The sequence below is a fragment of the Galeopterus variegatus genome, unplaced genomic scaffold (assembly GCF_000696425.1).
Source record: "Galeopterus variegatus unplaced genomic scaffold, G_variegatus-3.0.2 Scaffold4319, whole genome shotgun sequence".
Taxonomy (NCBI): Eukaryota; Metazoa; Chordata; class Mammalia; order Dermoptera; family Cynocephalidae; genus Galeopterus; species Galeopterus variegatus.
Genome location: NW_007730430.1, coordinates 51,119 through 67,436, shown reverse-complemented (window position 1 = coordinate 67,436; position 16,318 = coordinate 51,119). Strand labels below are relative to the sequence as shown.

Genomic DNA, 16,318 nt, shown 5'->3' with positions numbered 1-16,318 from the left:
TCCCCCCCACAGGTTGGTTTTTGGAGTAGTCCCTGCTGAAGTGACAGAGATTTCCCATGTGACACAAGGTGCCTTTGAGGAACGCTGTCTTTGAGAACCTCTCTTTGGGCTGATGGAGAACGGGGCTCCCCACACCCTCTCTGTCCCCAGCTGAGATTATGGTGGATTTGGGCTGTGGCCCAGGCCCGGGCCTCCTGCTGCTGACCCAGCCCCGGAGGCGTTAGCAAGAGCCCTGCGCCATCCACCCCCAGAGACCACCCCTCCTACCAGGGGCCTGGAGCTGGCGAGTGACTATGCGGCTTGGGCTGTGTGTGGTGGCCCTGGTTCTAAGCTGGATGCACCTTGCCGTCGGCAGCCGGGGGACCAAGGGAAAGAGACAGAGGCGGAGTGAGTAATGGAGGGGGCTGGACCACCACTGGCTTTGGCAGTGGGAGGGGGCTACCCGGGGACCAGGGGTCCTGCAGTAGTTCTATTCTGTGATGACCATTGCAGATTTCTACTTTGTCTATTACAGCTTTGTAGATTACTCAGTAGATTATCCTGTTTGTGGATTATCCAGTTGGTGGATTAATTTGTTGAGATTACCCACTCTGTAGGTTACTCACTTTGTCTATTTTCTCCTTTGTAGACTCTGCTTTCTAGATTAACCCCTCTCTTGTGAGGATCCAGTTTGTGGATTATGCCCTTTGACATAACACCAGCTTTGTGTGGTATCCATGGAGATGCTCCTCCGGCCCCTGCCTGGCATGCTGGGTTCCCTCCTCACTGGCTGAGGAGTTCGGGCTCCTTTCTTTTGCTGGTGTTTATGGTGCAGCCCTCAACCCCTTTGGGCCAGGAACTCAGCACAGCTTGGCAGTGGGCAACAGGGCTTCCCCTGCCCGGATCATGGGGCAGGGACAGTGGAGTTGGGACGGTTGTGAGACTGTCCAGTTCTGTGGCTTTTTTTTTTTTTATTTTTATAAAAGATGACCGGTAAGGGGATCTCAACCCTTGGCTTGGTGTTGTCAACACCACGCTCAGCTAGTGAGCCAACTGGCCATCCCTATATAGGATCCGAACCCGTGGCCTTGGTGTTATCAGCACCTCACTCTCCTGAGTGAGCCACAGGCCGGCCCCCAGTCCCGTGGCTTTTAAACCATGCCCAGTGGGATTCAGGGGGCTACAGTGGTGCAGGGGGAAGAGGAGGCAAGTGGGCAGGAGTCTGGCCCTCCCACCCTCAAAGCAGAGCAGCTTCTCTTTTCCCTGCTTTCAGTAATGAGCTTTGGTGTAGTGTCATTGGAAGAAAGGGTTCTTACAGCTTAAAAAGAATAATGAAATCCTATCATTGTACAGATGCTAAGAAAGGGGAAGCAATGGGCCTAAGGACACAGCCAAGGTGGAAACCCAGGTCTCCTAATGCCTGTGATTCCAGTTTTCTTAAAAACAGAGTTTGATAGAATTCAAGATTAACCTGGCCCCAAACCCCTCACTAGCCTCTACTTAATGTGTCCAGTGATGGGGGCCCATTACGTTGTAGGAGTGGCCACTGTGTGAGTGACCCCTGCTAGGAAGTGGGGTGGGAGCCTGTCTTTTGACATCCCCCATAAAGAGATGTCATGCCCATAGGCAGGAGGTCTTCCTGCAGTCTAGCCCGACTTCCTCTTGCTTCACTTTTCCCTTCAGACAGAGGCCTGTCAGTGAAGGTTGAAAGGAGCAGAGTTTTGTTGGGTCCCTATGGGAGTGGCCAAGGCCAGAACTCAGCCCAGGGAGAGAAGCGCAGAGAATTGGTGAAGCTGAAAATCCCAGGCTTAACAAACAATTAGAGACGGTTAGGTTTAATCAGCAGCAAGGCCTTGATTTTCCTCCCTTCTCATCTGTTGTGGCCAGTATTTTGGACTCCATGGGCCAGATGCGGTTTGGCGGTTTATAATCAGTCTACTGTATTTCCGAAATGAGAGAGAGACAGAGAGGAACCATTTACATTCATGCGACATGCGCGAGTGGTTACGATCACACTCACACATGCAGGGCCACACATGCACCTAAACCAGAGGTCATAGACTGGAGTTCGAGTCTGTTGAACTTAAAAAAAAAAGTACTGGAGGGGGCATCAGAAAGGGCCTGGGCCCAGCAATGGCCAATCTAATGCAGCAATTTTGGTGTGCCCTCTTTTGAGACAGCCACATCTAACAGCCTCGGCAGCAGATAACCAGTTTTTATTACTGTGTGATATAAGTGACAGGCATCCTTGATGGTAAGAGTCAAGGGTGGGGTGAGGTGTGAAAAGACCAGTGATGCAGGAAGGGTCCAAAATGGACCGAGGCTCAGAGATGGATGAGGGTGGGTGTTGTCAGATAATGCTTGTTACATAATAACCATAATACTCACAATCATAAAGCTGAAATATAATTGTTTAGGAATAAAGTAAAGCTTACAGGAGATAATAGATGTGTATTTTTAACAACCTTTGTAAAATATCAAGTTCTGTGTAGACTTCAGGATGCAAGAGATTGTTAAACAATGTGTGGACCATTTTGCCCTAGTGTTTCCCTGGGAGGAGGGATGGGAAGAGGAAAGACCAAAATACCTGTGTGTGGCTGCTCAGGCTTCTTGATAGTGTGGAAGGGCACTGGGCAGACTGGGGGGCAGAGATAGGCTTGCTGTGTGTATGAGCCTCAGGGCTACTGACTCTGTCTGATATCCCTGGACTGCATGTCAGTAGGGCAGTGTATTAGTCCGTGTTGTGTTGCTATAACAGAAATACCTGAGACTGGGTAATTTATGAGGAAAAGAGGTTTATTTGGCTTACGATTCTGGGACAGCTGCATCTGGCATGGGCCTCAGGCTGCTTCTACTCATGGCAGAAAGCAGCAGGCAACCAGTGGGTATAATCAGATCACATGGCAAGAGGAAGCAAGATAGAGAAAGCAAACGAAAGCGAGAGAGCAGGTGCCAGGGTCCTTTAAACAATCAGCTCTCGCGGGAACTAATAGAGCGAGAACTCACTCACTACCCCTCCCCCCTAGGGAGAGCAATAATCCATTCATGAGGGATCCGCCACCATGACTCAGTTTCCAACACTGCCACATTGGGATAAGATTTCCACATGAGTTTTGGAGGGGACAACACATCCAAACTCCATCAGGCAGCCAGAAGCCACCCGATGTAACTCTGATCCTGAGCTATAAACCAGTTCTGAACCCAAGAATGTCTGATCTGGGAGTCTGATTGGTGCTCCCCCTGCATGGAGTGGGAAAAAAAGTGAAGCAAAGAACTTTTCTTTGGTTCTGGGTTATGAGGCCCCTGGAAAGGCCTCCCCCTTCTTCTCCACTCGCTGAGGACCTGTGCCCTCCCTGAGCCCCTCTTCACTCACTCGTCCCCTGTCTTCTCACCAGCCCTCACCTATCATGGGTGCCTTTCCCCTCTGGGGTCCCCGCTCCTCACTGAGTCCTTATTCCTACACCACCGCTCCCCTTACTGAGCCCCTTCTCCTATCTGATCCTGGGCCCCCTCACTCTGTCCTTCCCCCCGTGAAGCCCCCATTCCTTCACAGAGCCCTGACTCCTCCAGAAGCTGGGACCTCCTTTCTTGCCCCTTCTCACTGCTGCATCCTGCATCTGGAGCTTCCATCCCCTCCCGTGATGGCCATCCTTAGAGTCCCTCTTCTTTCACCGAATCTCATTCATGCCTTGGGTCATTCAGCAAATGTCCACTGAGAACCTACAGAGCCTGGGGCTGGATCAAGAGATCAATCGTGAAGAGCCCAGGAGCTGGGAGGGAAGAGACCATTTCCATCCAGTGTCATGAATGCTGCCACAGGAGGAAACTTGAGGACCTGGGAGAGCCCAGAAGAACCGGGAGGAGGTATAGAGTGTTTGTCCAGGAAGTGGGGTGCAGCTAGGAATCGCTGGGGAGATGATTTATAAATGGAGTTCAGGGGAGCCCTAGGGTTTTAACTGGAACAGCTGTGCTCATATCTATTTTATACATTGGGGACCTTTTCTATGGAAAACAAGGGTTCTGCTGCTAAAACAAAAAGCCCAATACTCATTAGGATAGAGCTGAGGGAAGGTTCTTGGGAGATGATGCTGCAGAAGTGGGCAGAGGTCACATTGTTAAGCTCTTTGTACTTGCCAGGTGGAAGAGTTTACACTTGACCTGATGTGGGCTGTGGGTAATGAGGAGCCATTGAGATCTTTTAATCAGGGGAGCACATGCATGGTCTAGCTGCAGTAGAGGGTGGGGGGATGGCTTGGTGGGAGACAAACGGAGTAGTTAAACAGCTGTTTTGGCCCAGGTGAGAAAAAGCGAAGCTATAAACTACGCTCACCACTCAGTTAAAGAATCCTGGATCTTCCCAGGGAGATGTACCCAGGGCTTGTTGAAGGTGCAGGCAGATGATCTGCTTTTCAGGAAGTCATAGGAATAGACACGCTCCTGGGAGAACATATGGCCTGAGAAGGCCCTTGCCTACTCCTTCCTTATCTCCTCACTGAGGCCCCACTCCCTGTCCTTCTACCCCCAACCAACTTAACCCAGGTCTCACTTACTGAGTCTAGTTCCTCCACGGCTAGATTCCACCCCCAAACCAAGGTCATCACCAAGGTCATGATTCCTTGGGTCATGGTGAATTCTCTCCACCCCCCATTGACCCTAACCCAATTCACCCTGAGTCCCCCATTCCTATCCAGTCCCGCTCCCCACACGTTAGTGAATACTCATTGAGATCCATCCACACACCGCCTCCCTTCCTGAGTCTCTGTCTCACTTACCCTATTCTCAACCCTATGTCCCAGGGGAGCTCTATCCTCTCGTGGAGCCTCACCTCTTTACTGGGTTCCCATTCAGAAATAAGACAGGCTGTGCCCTCCAAAGCTCTTTCTAGTGGGAGAAAAAGACATATTAGCAGATAATAACAATCTGAGGTGATGTGTGCCATGATGGATTCAAGTACTGGGGACATGGGAACACAGAGAAATACTCCATCCAGACTTTGCAGGGAGGTGATATCAGGGAAGACTTTCTGGAGGAGGTGACTTTATTTTTTTTATTTTTTATTTTTTTTAAAGAGATGACCAGTAAGGGGATCTTAACCCTTGACTTGGTGTTGTCAGCACCACACTCTCCCAGTGAGCTAACTGGCCATCTCTATATGGGATCCGAACCCGTGACCTTGGTGTTATCAGCACCGCTCTCTCCTGAGTAAGCCATGGGCCGGCCCAAGGAGGAGGTGACTTTAGTTCTGAGGCTTGAAGTCTATATGGGATCCGAACCCATGACCTTGGTGTTATCAGCACCGCACTCTCCTGAGTAAGCCATGGGCCGGCCCAAGGAGGAGGTGACTTTAGTTCTGAGGCTTGAAGGAGTGAGGCTCAGCAGGATTCAGAGAATGTTCCAGGCAGAAGGACCAACTTGAGCAAAGGCACAGAGGTGTGAAATGGAGTGATGTGTCCAGAGAAACAAAAATAGTTGCATACTGCTTAGGGGTCACATTGAGAGATGTGGTGAGTGGGATCAGTTTATGAAAGCTTTCTCAGCCAGGCAAGGAGCTGGATCTAAATTCTGTGGGCGATAGGGAGCCATTGATAGCTTTTAGGCAGGGATGTGACCCCATCAGACTTTTTTCTTTTTGTCTTTTTTTTTTTTTTTTCGTGTCCGGCAACGGATCGCAACCCTCGGTGTCGCGCCCGCCCCTCCCTCAGCCAGTGAGCGGGAACCAGTATGTATGTGGGATCCGAACCCTCGGCGGGAGTGCCACCGCGCTCCCAAGCGGCGCACTGTAGCAGTGCACCACCAGGCCGGCCCCCCATCAGATTTTTGACTCAAGAAAGATCCCTGGAAGGGCCAGCCCGTGGCTCACTTGGGAGAGTGTGGTGCTCGTAACACCAAGGCCACAGGTTCAGATCCCTACATAGGGATGGCCAGTTAGCTCACTTGGGACAGTTTGGTGCTGACAACAGAAGTCAAGGGTTAAGATCCCCTTACCCGTCATCTTTAAAAAAAAAAAAGAAAGAAAGAAAGATCCCTGGAGATAAAGAAGTTGGGAACTGGAAGAAGCCCCTGGGAGGAGGGACTGTAAGCCAGAAGCCATTCTTCAGGGAGGGGGCAGGGACTGAGCCACCCTGGGGCAAGGCCTCACCGTGGCAAAAGCGACTTGAGAGGGTTTTGCATAACGTGACGTAGACTGGAAGCAGATGGGGAATGAGGAGGGCACAGCCCTACTTTGCAGGCTCATTGAACTGGGTTGGGACGGCCTTGGGAGCCGAAGTAGTAGGATGGCTGGTGGGAAGGGTAGAACTGCGGGGGGCAGGAGAGGTGGCGAGAAGTTGGGAAGGAGGCTCCATCCCCTCTCTGAGCCCACTCACCCTCTCTGAGCCTACCCGTCCTCCTCAGCCAGGCTTGCAGCCTGACCAGGCCGCCCCCAAGCACCACCCACGGTTGTGACCAGCCCTGCCTCCCACGTCCCTGTGTGGGCCATTACTGCTCTACCTCCATGTCGGGGCACCTGACAGGTGTGCAGTAAATGTCTGTGGGGAGAATGAGCCTTGGTTTTTCCTTCTGAATCATTGTGCATCCTCCCAAACACTCCCCACCTTCCCTGGGCCCACCATTCAAGGCCATGTTCCCACTGAGGAGCCTCCTCCCATTTGACTCTCCACCCGATCCCTGCTCACTCGTTTCGCCTCGCTAGGCTGAGAGCATGCATTGGTTCCTGTCCCCTTTGATAAGCATCCCTTTCCTCATTGAACTGACCCTGCCCGTCACTGAGCCCCTCTCTCCCTTCTGAGCCCTCAAACCTCATGGAGCTCAGCTCCCTCAGTCCCTTGTCCTTGACTCCAGCCTCTGGTCCCTCTCCTTAAACAAAGCCAATCTCAGTGCCTGAACTCTGTACCCTGAGCCTCCCATATCCAGGGGTCTTCACCCCACCAATTTACCCTGCCTTCGAGTCTTGTAATCCCACTCCCCACCCTCATGTGCTCTCTTCTCGTCTCTTTCCATGTTCTCTCACTCCCTGTCCCTCTCCTTACTTTATCCCCACTGCCTTGCCTTCCACTCAGCCCACTGTGGTCTGGCTCTTGTCCCCACTTTCCCACTAAGACTGCCCTTCTCAAGGTCACCCAATCAATAATCAATGGTCAAGTCTCACAGATGAGCTTCTGAGCTCACCAGCCCTGGCCTCCTCCCAGTCCCGGTACCTGGAGATCTCTGCCTTTGCACTGGTTTCTCTCACTACTCTCCCTCTCAGACTCCTCCACCTCTCCGGGGCTTCCATCTCTGCTTCCTCCCCAGCCCCTCTTCCTCTGCTCAGCTGGCTCATGCAGGTGTTGCCCGCCCAGGGCCCAGCCATGACACCACTTCTTCCTGGGGCTGCTCTTTCACACCCACCGGTTTCACTCCCAATGACAGCTCCCAGAGACTGGTCCCACCTTTCTCCTCCCTCACACAGCCAGTTCTCAAAGGAGATGGTGCTACTCCCTCTCTCTACTTCCTCACCTTCTTTTCACTCCTCAACCACCACCCTCTGCCCTGTATCCCTGCCGCCCCACTGCCAGGGTCGCCAACAACCTGCTTGTCACTGATTCCTTACATGACAACCCAGCAGCATCTGGTGTGGTGACACCTCCCACGTCCACTGAGTGCCATGATGCGGCGTGATTTTCAGTGTCCCTGCCTGTCTGTTTGCTCTTGGTCGGCCCTTCATTCTCTGTCCTTCTCTGAAATGCCCAGTTCCTCCTCTTGCTCTCTGTACCCACTCTCCTCCCCATCTCATGGCCCCGCGTGCCTTTGATGACTGTTTTCATGTTAAGGACTCCACGTCTCAGTCTCCAGCTGAAATGTTTCTTTGAGTTCCAGACCCACATGTCCAACCGCCTATACACGCCTTCCCCTGCATGTCCCCCAGGAACCGCAAAGGCAACGCATCTGAAACATAATTGTGCATCATTCCTCCCTCACAACCCTGTTCCTCCTGCACGCACTCTCTCAGTGACAGGTCAACAGCTACCCAGTGCACAAGCCTGACATCTCCAAGTCACCTCGCCCTGGCTTTGCCCTGTCCCTCACCCCCACATCTAAGCCATCACCTAATCTGGTGGATCCTGCCACCTGCACGTCTTACGTGTGTCTACTCCTTTTCCTCTTCTTGACTCAGCCCAGCTCTCCTAACCTGGAGTTCTGTCCTGGGAGCCTTCCTGCCACCGCTTTTGCCTCTCTACAACCCAGTCTCCACTCCACAGAGTGATCTTTCTAAAAGGGAGGTTGGCCATGTCTCCTATTTTACAGCCCCAGTGATTCCTCATTGCCTTTTGGATAAAGTCTGAACGCCTTTATACGGATTCAAGACGCTTCCTTGTCTGGCCCCTGCTTCCCTCCCCAGCTTCACATCGAACCACTCATTCCACTTTCCTGCCATGCTGAATTAATTCCAGATCTGAGTGCACCACAGTCTCTCTGCCGTGTCATTGATAGCACTGAAGGAAAATGCACAGAAACGATCATTGCTGGTTGAGTGGGAGGAGGGCAGTGGGAGTCTGAGAAGTCCCCCAAATCTGTCCTTGACAGAGGTGATAATGAAGGAATAAATGTGTTTGGCAACACAGCTATAGAGCCCTGCATATGGGACACCTGGATCACCTCAGTTATGGAATCTGAGGCAAAATCCTAGAGGGAGCATTCATTTCAACAATAAATTAAGTAAAAACAGTGAATAATAGAAGATTTTAAATCTTTGAAGTGGAAGTGGTACCTAAAATCTACAATGATTTATTAATTTGCAATCCAGCTGAACAATGGCCCAAAGTGAAAAAATAAACTCAAGGACTCCCTTGTAACTGCAGTACAGCATTTGGAGTTATACGAGGGACCAAACCAACCAGAACGATAGTCATTTAAATCTACAATGATTTATTAATTTGCAATCCAGCTGAACAATGGCCCAAAGTGAAAAAATAAACTCAAGGACTCCCTCGTAACTGCAGTACAGCATTTGGAGTTATACGAGGGACCAAACCAACCAGAACGATAGTCATTTTTAAATTTATTGATGAATTGAAAGTAGCACTGGCTCTATACAAATACATTTTATATTTAAAAAAAATATAGTGTAGCCATGCTTCCAGTTTCCATGCCACCTCGAGTTGTCCCACCTCCAGCCTTCGTGTACTTTGTTCCCTCTGCCCGGAACACACTGGCTGAGAAGTCTTGGCCAGGTAATTTAACCTCCTCATTTCTTCATCAGTAAAAATGAAGATTAATAATACTACTACTAATAATAATCGTACCTACCTCGTGGGCTATTATAAGGATTAAATGAGCTAATACTTGTCGAGCAGTGAGAACAGTTCCTGCCACAGAATAAGAGCTCAACATTTAGTAGTAAGCAGCCCTCGTTATGATTATCACTGTGTTTGTTATTCTCCTTCTGCTGCCCTTCCTGGCTCTTCCTCATCCTCCAGTTCTGACATCAGGAATTGTTCCTGGAGCATGCACTCCTCCCAGCAGCCCTCCAGAGTGGACACCCTCACCTCCCTTTTCAAGCAGGGCATGCACAGTTTCATGTTGCACCCAGGCTGGCAGACTGGGGATTTGGCTGCAGGTGCAGTTAACTCTGAATCCTGCAGCTGAGTCTGAAGCCCGAGCTCTGGGTCCACTATGCTGCACTACCTCCTGCCATCTCTCTTCTGATCTCCCAGCTCTCTGTCTCCAGCTGTGTCTGCAGCCCCTCGCTGCCTGGTTCCTCCAAAGTGGCTCATAACCACTCTCCTTCCCCTCCTTCCTTCTTAATCCACTTCTCTTCCCATGGGCCTCTTCTAGTGTCTGGCCCCCCAGTTCACCCACACCCACGGACAGACACTTGGGAATCACCTCAACTCCTCCCTCCTCTCCAGCTGTTAGTCACTAAGGTCTACGACTGTATTCCCTGAGCATCGCTCAGACCCTTTTCTCTCCCTCTTCACTGAACAGAATTTTAAGACTCTCACCTGGATGATCCAGTCAGCTTTCTTACAAACAGTTCTTTGGTTTCTTGTCTCCACCCTGGCTGCCAGAGGAATCTTTCCAATATGTAAATTGGACAATGTCTCACCTCTGCTTAAAATTTTCCAGTGGCTCACTATTGTCTAAACAGCTCTGAGAAAGTCCCAAGAAAAACTCTGCAAAACAAGTGTTCTGTGGCCAGAATGTTTGGGAAATGCAGCTCACTCTGTCTCTCTCTTAGAGAGTCACTCTGCACAAGAGCATAATAAAGATTGCAAGAAGCCCTGCAGTAAATAATTCTATTGAGATTTGTTTGACTCTCTTGTTCCTGGTCTTAACGATGTAGTCATCTTTTCTCCACACCTTCCCATTAACATTTGGGGAAATCAAGTTCCAAAGAACACTCTTTGGGAAATGCCACCTGGCAGGATCAAGTTCGAGCTCCTTAGCATGACAGGAAGATAGGACATTATCTTTCACCACTCCCCTCCCATTCCCAGCTCCATCCCAAATTATCTGTAATTCCCCTTAGGGTAGCACACCTCTCTGGTCCTGCTCCTTCCAGTGCCCTTATCTCTGCTTCCTAAAGGACAAATCTCTACTAATTCTTCAAGAGGTGCCCCCCGATGGCACCTCCTTTGTGAATTCTTTTCCACTCTTCATTTTGGGTCCACTAGTGCTTGGCTTTATGGCTGCCGGCATTGACCTGTTCATGGGTCTTTCTGTTCCATGGAAACATCCACTCCCCTGCAGAGAAAACCTGCGTATTTGCCTCCCTGTCCCCAGGGCTCACACTGCACAGGTACATGGGAGGGGCTCGGTGAATATTGGCTGAACAAGTGAATGAGGGAATGAGATCAAAGGTCTGAGACTTGGTGCTGGAATGGGACATCACAAAGCCTCAAAGGATGAATCTAAGCCAGGGGTTTCTCAATCTCGGGTACAGTTTGGACCAAATAACTCTTTGTTGTGCCCCACGCACTGTAGGATGCTTAGCAGCATACTTGTCCTCCACCCTCTTGATGCTAGTAACAACCCTCCCCCAGTGATAATCAGAAATGTCTCTGTGCATTGCCAAATGTCATTTGGGGAGCAAAATCATCCCTGGTTGAGACCACTGTTCAAGACATAGGTTATTCCAGTTGTCTTCCTGTCTCTGGGCTGGTGGTCCTTTTCTGAATTCAACCCACTATCCTTGTCCTTAAAACTTTCTCAGGGATTTAAAAAACTCTCCTTCTGTACTCGAGGCTAGATTTTTCTTCTGGGGAGAGTAGGGGTAAGTTCCAGGAAGGGTATGTCTTCTGTTGCTTCACTGGGATGGTAGAGACAGCCTAAAGGGTGAGCTTGTGTCGTGCCTGTAGCTAGGGAGGCACATGGGACGGATGGGAGCCTCTGCTCCAGGTATGTGTGCTAGTTCCCTTGAGAGAGAATATTGGGGATGTTTATAAAGCAGGCTTGCAGAGAGCTGCCAGCTTGGCCTGTGCTTTCTGAGAAGCACATTCCTTCTGTGGAATGAAACTCCAATCTGCTCACTTCCCATCCTTGTGGGAGCCTAGAAAGATGGGGGTCTCTCCTGCGGCCTCTTTCTCACCCTTGCTCCACCCTTGCAGTCAGTGCCGAGGGGAGCCAGGCCTGCGCCAAAGGCTGTGAGCTCTGCTCTGAGGTCAACGGCTGCCTCAAGTGCTCGCCCAAGCTGTTCATCCTGCTGGAGAGGAACGACATCCGCCAGGTGGGCGTGTGCTTGCCGTCCTGCCCACCTGGATACTTCGACGCCCGCAACCCTGACATGAACAAGTGCATCAGTGAGTGTGGCTGGGGTGGGAGCGGGTACCAGGGGCCCCGCACTGGGGCAGTGTGCTTTGAACTTGAGTGGCTGGTGAGAGGAGTCACGGGGGCACTGAGGAGAGGAGATGAGCTCCCGATTCAAGTATCTGGATGCTGGTCAGACATCTCCCCCCCATACTTGCAAGTCAGTGCGTCCATACCAGAACCCATTTCCTCCCTCCCCAGCTGTACCTACCTGTATTCCCACAGGTTGCTGTCAGTGCCCCGACCTGTCAGCCAAGCCCCAGGCCTGAGAGCCAACCTCTTGCGTGTGCCACCTCCATGCATTGACTATCCCAGTCCTGCCTACCCATCCCCTTCCCATCCTCAAGCCATTGTCTCACCCGGCTCCCAGCACCTCTCTCCTGGACCATCACAATGGTCTGCTCATCTGGCCTCCAGCCTTCATCCGATTCCATGCAACCTGCCCTCACACTGCAGCCAGGAGGATGCTCTGAGACACACAACCTATCTTATCCCACTTCTGCTTAAAAATCACCATTGGCTCCACACCCAAGACAGGGAAATCCAAGTTGGGTCAGCCTGCTCCTCCCACCTCTTCTCTCCCGGTCTCGGGCTCCACTTTTCCATACCAGCTACAGTTCCACATGTTCCAAGGCACCTGCTGTCATATCTCCATCCCATCTCTGTGGCTGCAGTTGGGACATGCTGGGGGCCACGCAGTGAACACACGCAGGTGAACAATACCAGTGCCCCCTCCCATCTGTTCAATGCTTTGGAGGTTAGGAGCCATTTCCAGATCTCATATCAGTTGAACCTCACAATAGCCTTTGGAGGGAGACAGGACAAAAGTACCCTTTTTATAGCTGGTAACATCGAGGCTCCAGAGGGAAATTGACTGGCCCAAGGTTAGCTGACTGGGTTCTGATCTCAACTCTGCTGCCTGTTCATTGTGTGGCCTTGAGCATGTCTCAGCCTCTCAACAACTCATCTTTAAAATGGGAGTATTAGTTTTTATCCCCTGGGGTTGTTGTGAGATGCACATGGAAAGCCCTTAGTATTTGGCTCTCAATAAGTGATAGCTTCTATTGTTCTTATATTTATTCTTGTTTTACTGGCAACCAAACCCAGGAATCAGAGCAACAGGGAGGAAGGAAGGCAGGGCAGGAAGGAGGACAGGAGGCTGAGATAAAGCAGAGGCTAGAAGGCATAGAGGAGGGTGGGGAGCCTGTGAGGATGGAGGTAGGACCCTGGGAGCTGCCCTCTCAGTCCTCAGGGTATTTGGGGTGGGGAGTTCCTGGCTGTGCCAACTCCTAGGAAACTGGCAGCTCAGGCTTCAGGTGCCAGGGACTGAGAGGAAGTCAGCCTGCCCACAATCTGGGAAGAGAGAGATTGTGAAAGACCCTGCCTGCTTCCAGCCAAGCCCTGAACAACCCACCCTCCCCTCCATTTCCCCAGAGGAGAGAACTGACAACAGGGAATGAGGGAGGGACCCAGGAGTCCAACCAAGGTGGTTCCTGGAACTCGGCCTTACACAGGGAGAGGAATTTGCCCTGGATTGTTCCCTCCTCCTCCTTGCAGTTTCCTTCTGCTTGGGGCAGGAGAACCAGGGCCTGGGATGCTGTGGATGTCCAGCAATGGGGGAAGATAAGACTCCACAGCCACCGTCTGGGGGTCATTCTGTCCCGCAGTTCACCTCTGATCAGGGTGGTCCTCTGGGATGTCATGAGATGCAGAAACACTCCTCTCCACCCCCACTAATCCCAGAGAGCCCTGCCCTCCTCCTCTGGACCTGGCTGTCTTGGGCCCCACCTTGGGCTCCAGAGCTTGAGATGGTATAGGTTAGGATTGGCTGACAGTAGCTGGAGTCCCAGCCAGCTCTGGAGAGTGTCCACCCCAGCCTCTTCCCCACTGTCCTACCCTTGTCCTTCCTTCCCCTCCCTTCCCAAAACAACTCTGCAGTAATTGCACCTCCTCCATGGGGTTGGAGGTGGATGGGAGAGTGTGGGGCTGGGGTGGAGGCAAATGTCCATTCCAGGCTGGGCCAGAGGCCCCCAATCTGGTCCTCTCCCCAGAGTGCAAGATCGAGCAGTGTGAGGCCTGCTTCAGCCACAACTTCTGCACCAGGTGTAAGGAGGGCTTGTACCTGCACAAGGGCCGCTGCTATCTGGCCTGTCCCGAGGGCTCCACAGCTGCCAATGGCACTATGGAGTGCAGCAGTCCTGGTAAGCCAGATGGGTGCTGCGGGCAGCGGGTTCACATGGGCAAGGGGACGGTGCCGGGAGAGCTCACCGTGCCTGCATCTTCTGGGGCTCTCTAAGGACCTTTCTGCCCTCTGGACTAAAGATGCCTCTGGCCTGAGGTCCAGGCAGAAGGCGGTGGGGGAGGCTCCCCTAGGGTATTCTGGGCCAGGGGAGGAGACGTGACCCCTTCTCTTCTTCTCTTCCTTTTTCCTCTTTTCCTGCCAGCACAATGTGAAATGAGCGAGTGGTCCCCATGGGGGCCCTGCTCTAAGAAGAAGAAGCTCTGTGGTTTCCGGAGAGGCTCTGAGGAGCGGACACGTAGAGTGCTCCATGCCCCTGGGGGGGACCATGCCACCTGCTCTGACACCAAGGAGACCCGGAGATGCACAGTGCGGAGGACGCCGTGTCCTGAGGGTGAGCTGCAGCCCCTGCCTCCCTGGGGTCAGGGCGTAGGCACCAGCCATGGGATATCCCATCACCTCTGCTTCCTGCCCACTGCCCAGGAGAGGGCCTCAGGGCAAGGCCAGATAGAGAGTTTTCAACTCCAGACCCCATGCTGTCCAAACTAGTTCCATGTCCCCACAGAGGGCAGTGCTCCAGGACTGTGTGTGGTGAGAGCTGGAAGCTTCTGTGGTCAATATCCCTCCAGTTTCCCCATTTCTTTTGAGCCAACAGATGCTCATGCTAAATGGATCCTCAGAGGTCAAGTGGGGGGGTTTGAAAGGGGTGCTAAGACCCATAGAGGTGTCGTAATTTGACCAAGGTCACACAGCCTGCAGTTGGCAGTTAGGTGGCTGCTGCTCATCGCCTGGCCCCAGAGGTGGCCCATCAGCAGTGGGAGTGGAGGGCCATTCTGCCTGTCCCGAGAGCTGCACTGAACACCCGGGGAGTGCCCTTGGCCTGTAGGGATCCAAGGTCTGAGGCAGACGTGAGGAAGTAGAGGGTGTCTGGCGTGCTCTGAGGGGTGGAGGGTGGGAAGGCTTTTGGGACCCCCTCTCAGTACCCATGCTGCAGGGTCCTCTGAAGTGGCTACTGGTCAGAGGAGGCCTTGAGGTGACCCGACTACCTAAAGGCAGAAACTCCAAGCCTCCCCCTGTCTCCCCCAGCCCTCTTCCTCGCCGCTCACCTCCTAGGGCCCATGGCCATGCCCAGGGCCTCCCCATGCATCCTTTGTTGATTTTTCCTGCTGTCGGGGTTGTTGCAGGGCAGAAGAGGAGGAAGGGAGGCCAGGGCCGGCGGGANGTGCTAAGACCCATAGAGGTGTCGTAATTTGACCAAGGTCACACAGCCTGCAGTTGGCAGTGAGGTGGCTGCTGCTCATCGCCTGGCCCCAGAGGTGGCCCATCAGCAGTGGGAGTGGGGGGCCATTCTGCCTGTCCCAAGAGCTGCACTGAACACCCGGGGAGTGCCCTTGGCCTGTAGGGATCCAAGGTCTGAGGCAGACGTGAGGAAGTAGAGGGTGTCTGGCGGGCGCTGAGCGGTGGAGGGTGGGAAGGCTTTGGGACCCCCTCTCAGTACCCATGCTGCAGGGTCCTCTGAAGTGGCTGCTGGTCAGAGGAGGCCTTGAGGTGACCCGACTACCTAAAGGCAGCAACTCCAAGCCTCCCCCTGTCTCCCCCAGCCCGCTTCCTCGCCGCTCCCCTCCTAGGGCCCATGGCCATGCCCAGGGCCTCCCCATGCATCCTTTGTTGATTGTTCCTGCTGTCGGGGTTGTTGCAGGGCAGAAGAGGAGGAAGGGAGGCCAGGGCCGGCGGGAGAACGCCAACAGGAACCTGGCCAGGAAGGAGAGCAAGGAGGCGGGCGCTGGCTCTCGGCGACGCAAGGGGCAGCGGCAGCAGCAGCAGCAAGGGACGGTGGGGCCACTCACGTCTGTGGGGCCCACCTAGGGACACGGTCCAGCCCCCAGGCCCACGCAGAAAGAGTCCAGCGTGGCTGTGTGTGACGAAAGCTTTCCTGAACTGGAGCGTCGGGGGCAACGCATACACACACACTCCATCCATGCACACACAGACGCACACACGAACCCCATGTCCGGATATGCAACTACACATGCATGCACACATGTGCATCTGTACACACACACAAACGCCACGTCCAAATACGCAACCATACATACATGCACACATATATGCCTCTGTACACACACACACACACACACACACACACACACCATGTCCAAATATGCAACCATACATGCACGCACACATGGGTGCATCTGGACACACACACACGTACACAGACACACACACACAAACCCCATGTCCAAATGGGCAACCACACATGCACGGGCACATGTGCACATCTATAAACGCACACACACAGACACAAGTGAGGCC

General features: G+C 52.7%; 1 protein-coding gene across 1 annotated transcript; it reads left to right on the top strand.

Annotated features, from left to right (window-relative positions):
• The first annotated feature begins 212 nt into the window (after positions 1 to 212).
• On the top strand, positions 213 to 16,054 carry RSPO1 (R-spondin 1). The gene is made up of 5 exons (XM_008587249.1): positions 213 to 387; positions 11,565 to 11,756; positions 13,815 to 13,964; positions 14,208 to 14,396; positions 15,702 to 16,054. Exons 1-5 carry the CDS (start codon positions 294 to 296, stop codon positions 15,866 to 15,868), a joined length of 792 nt encoding a protein of 263 aa, XP_008585471.1. The 5' UTR covers positions 213 to 293; the 3' UTR covers positions 15,869 to 16,054.
• Positions 16,055 to 16,318: the final 264 nt, after the last annotated feature.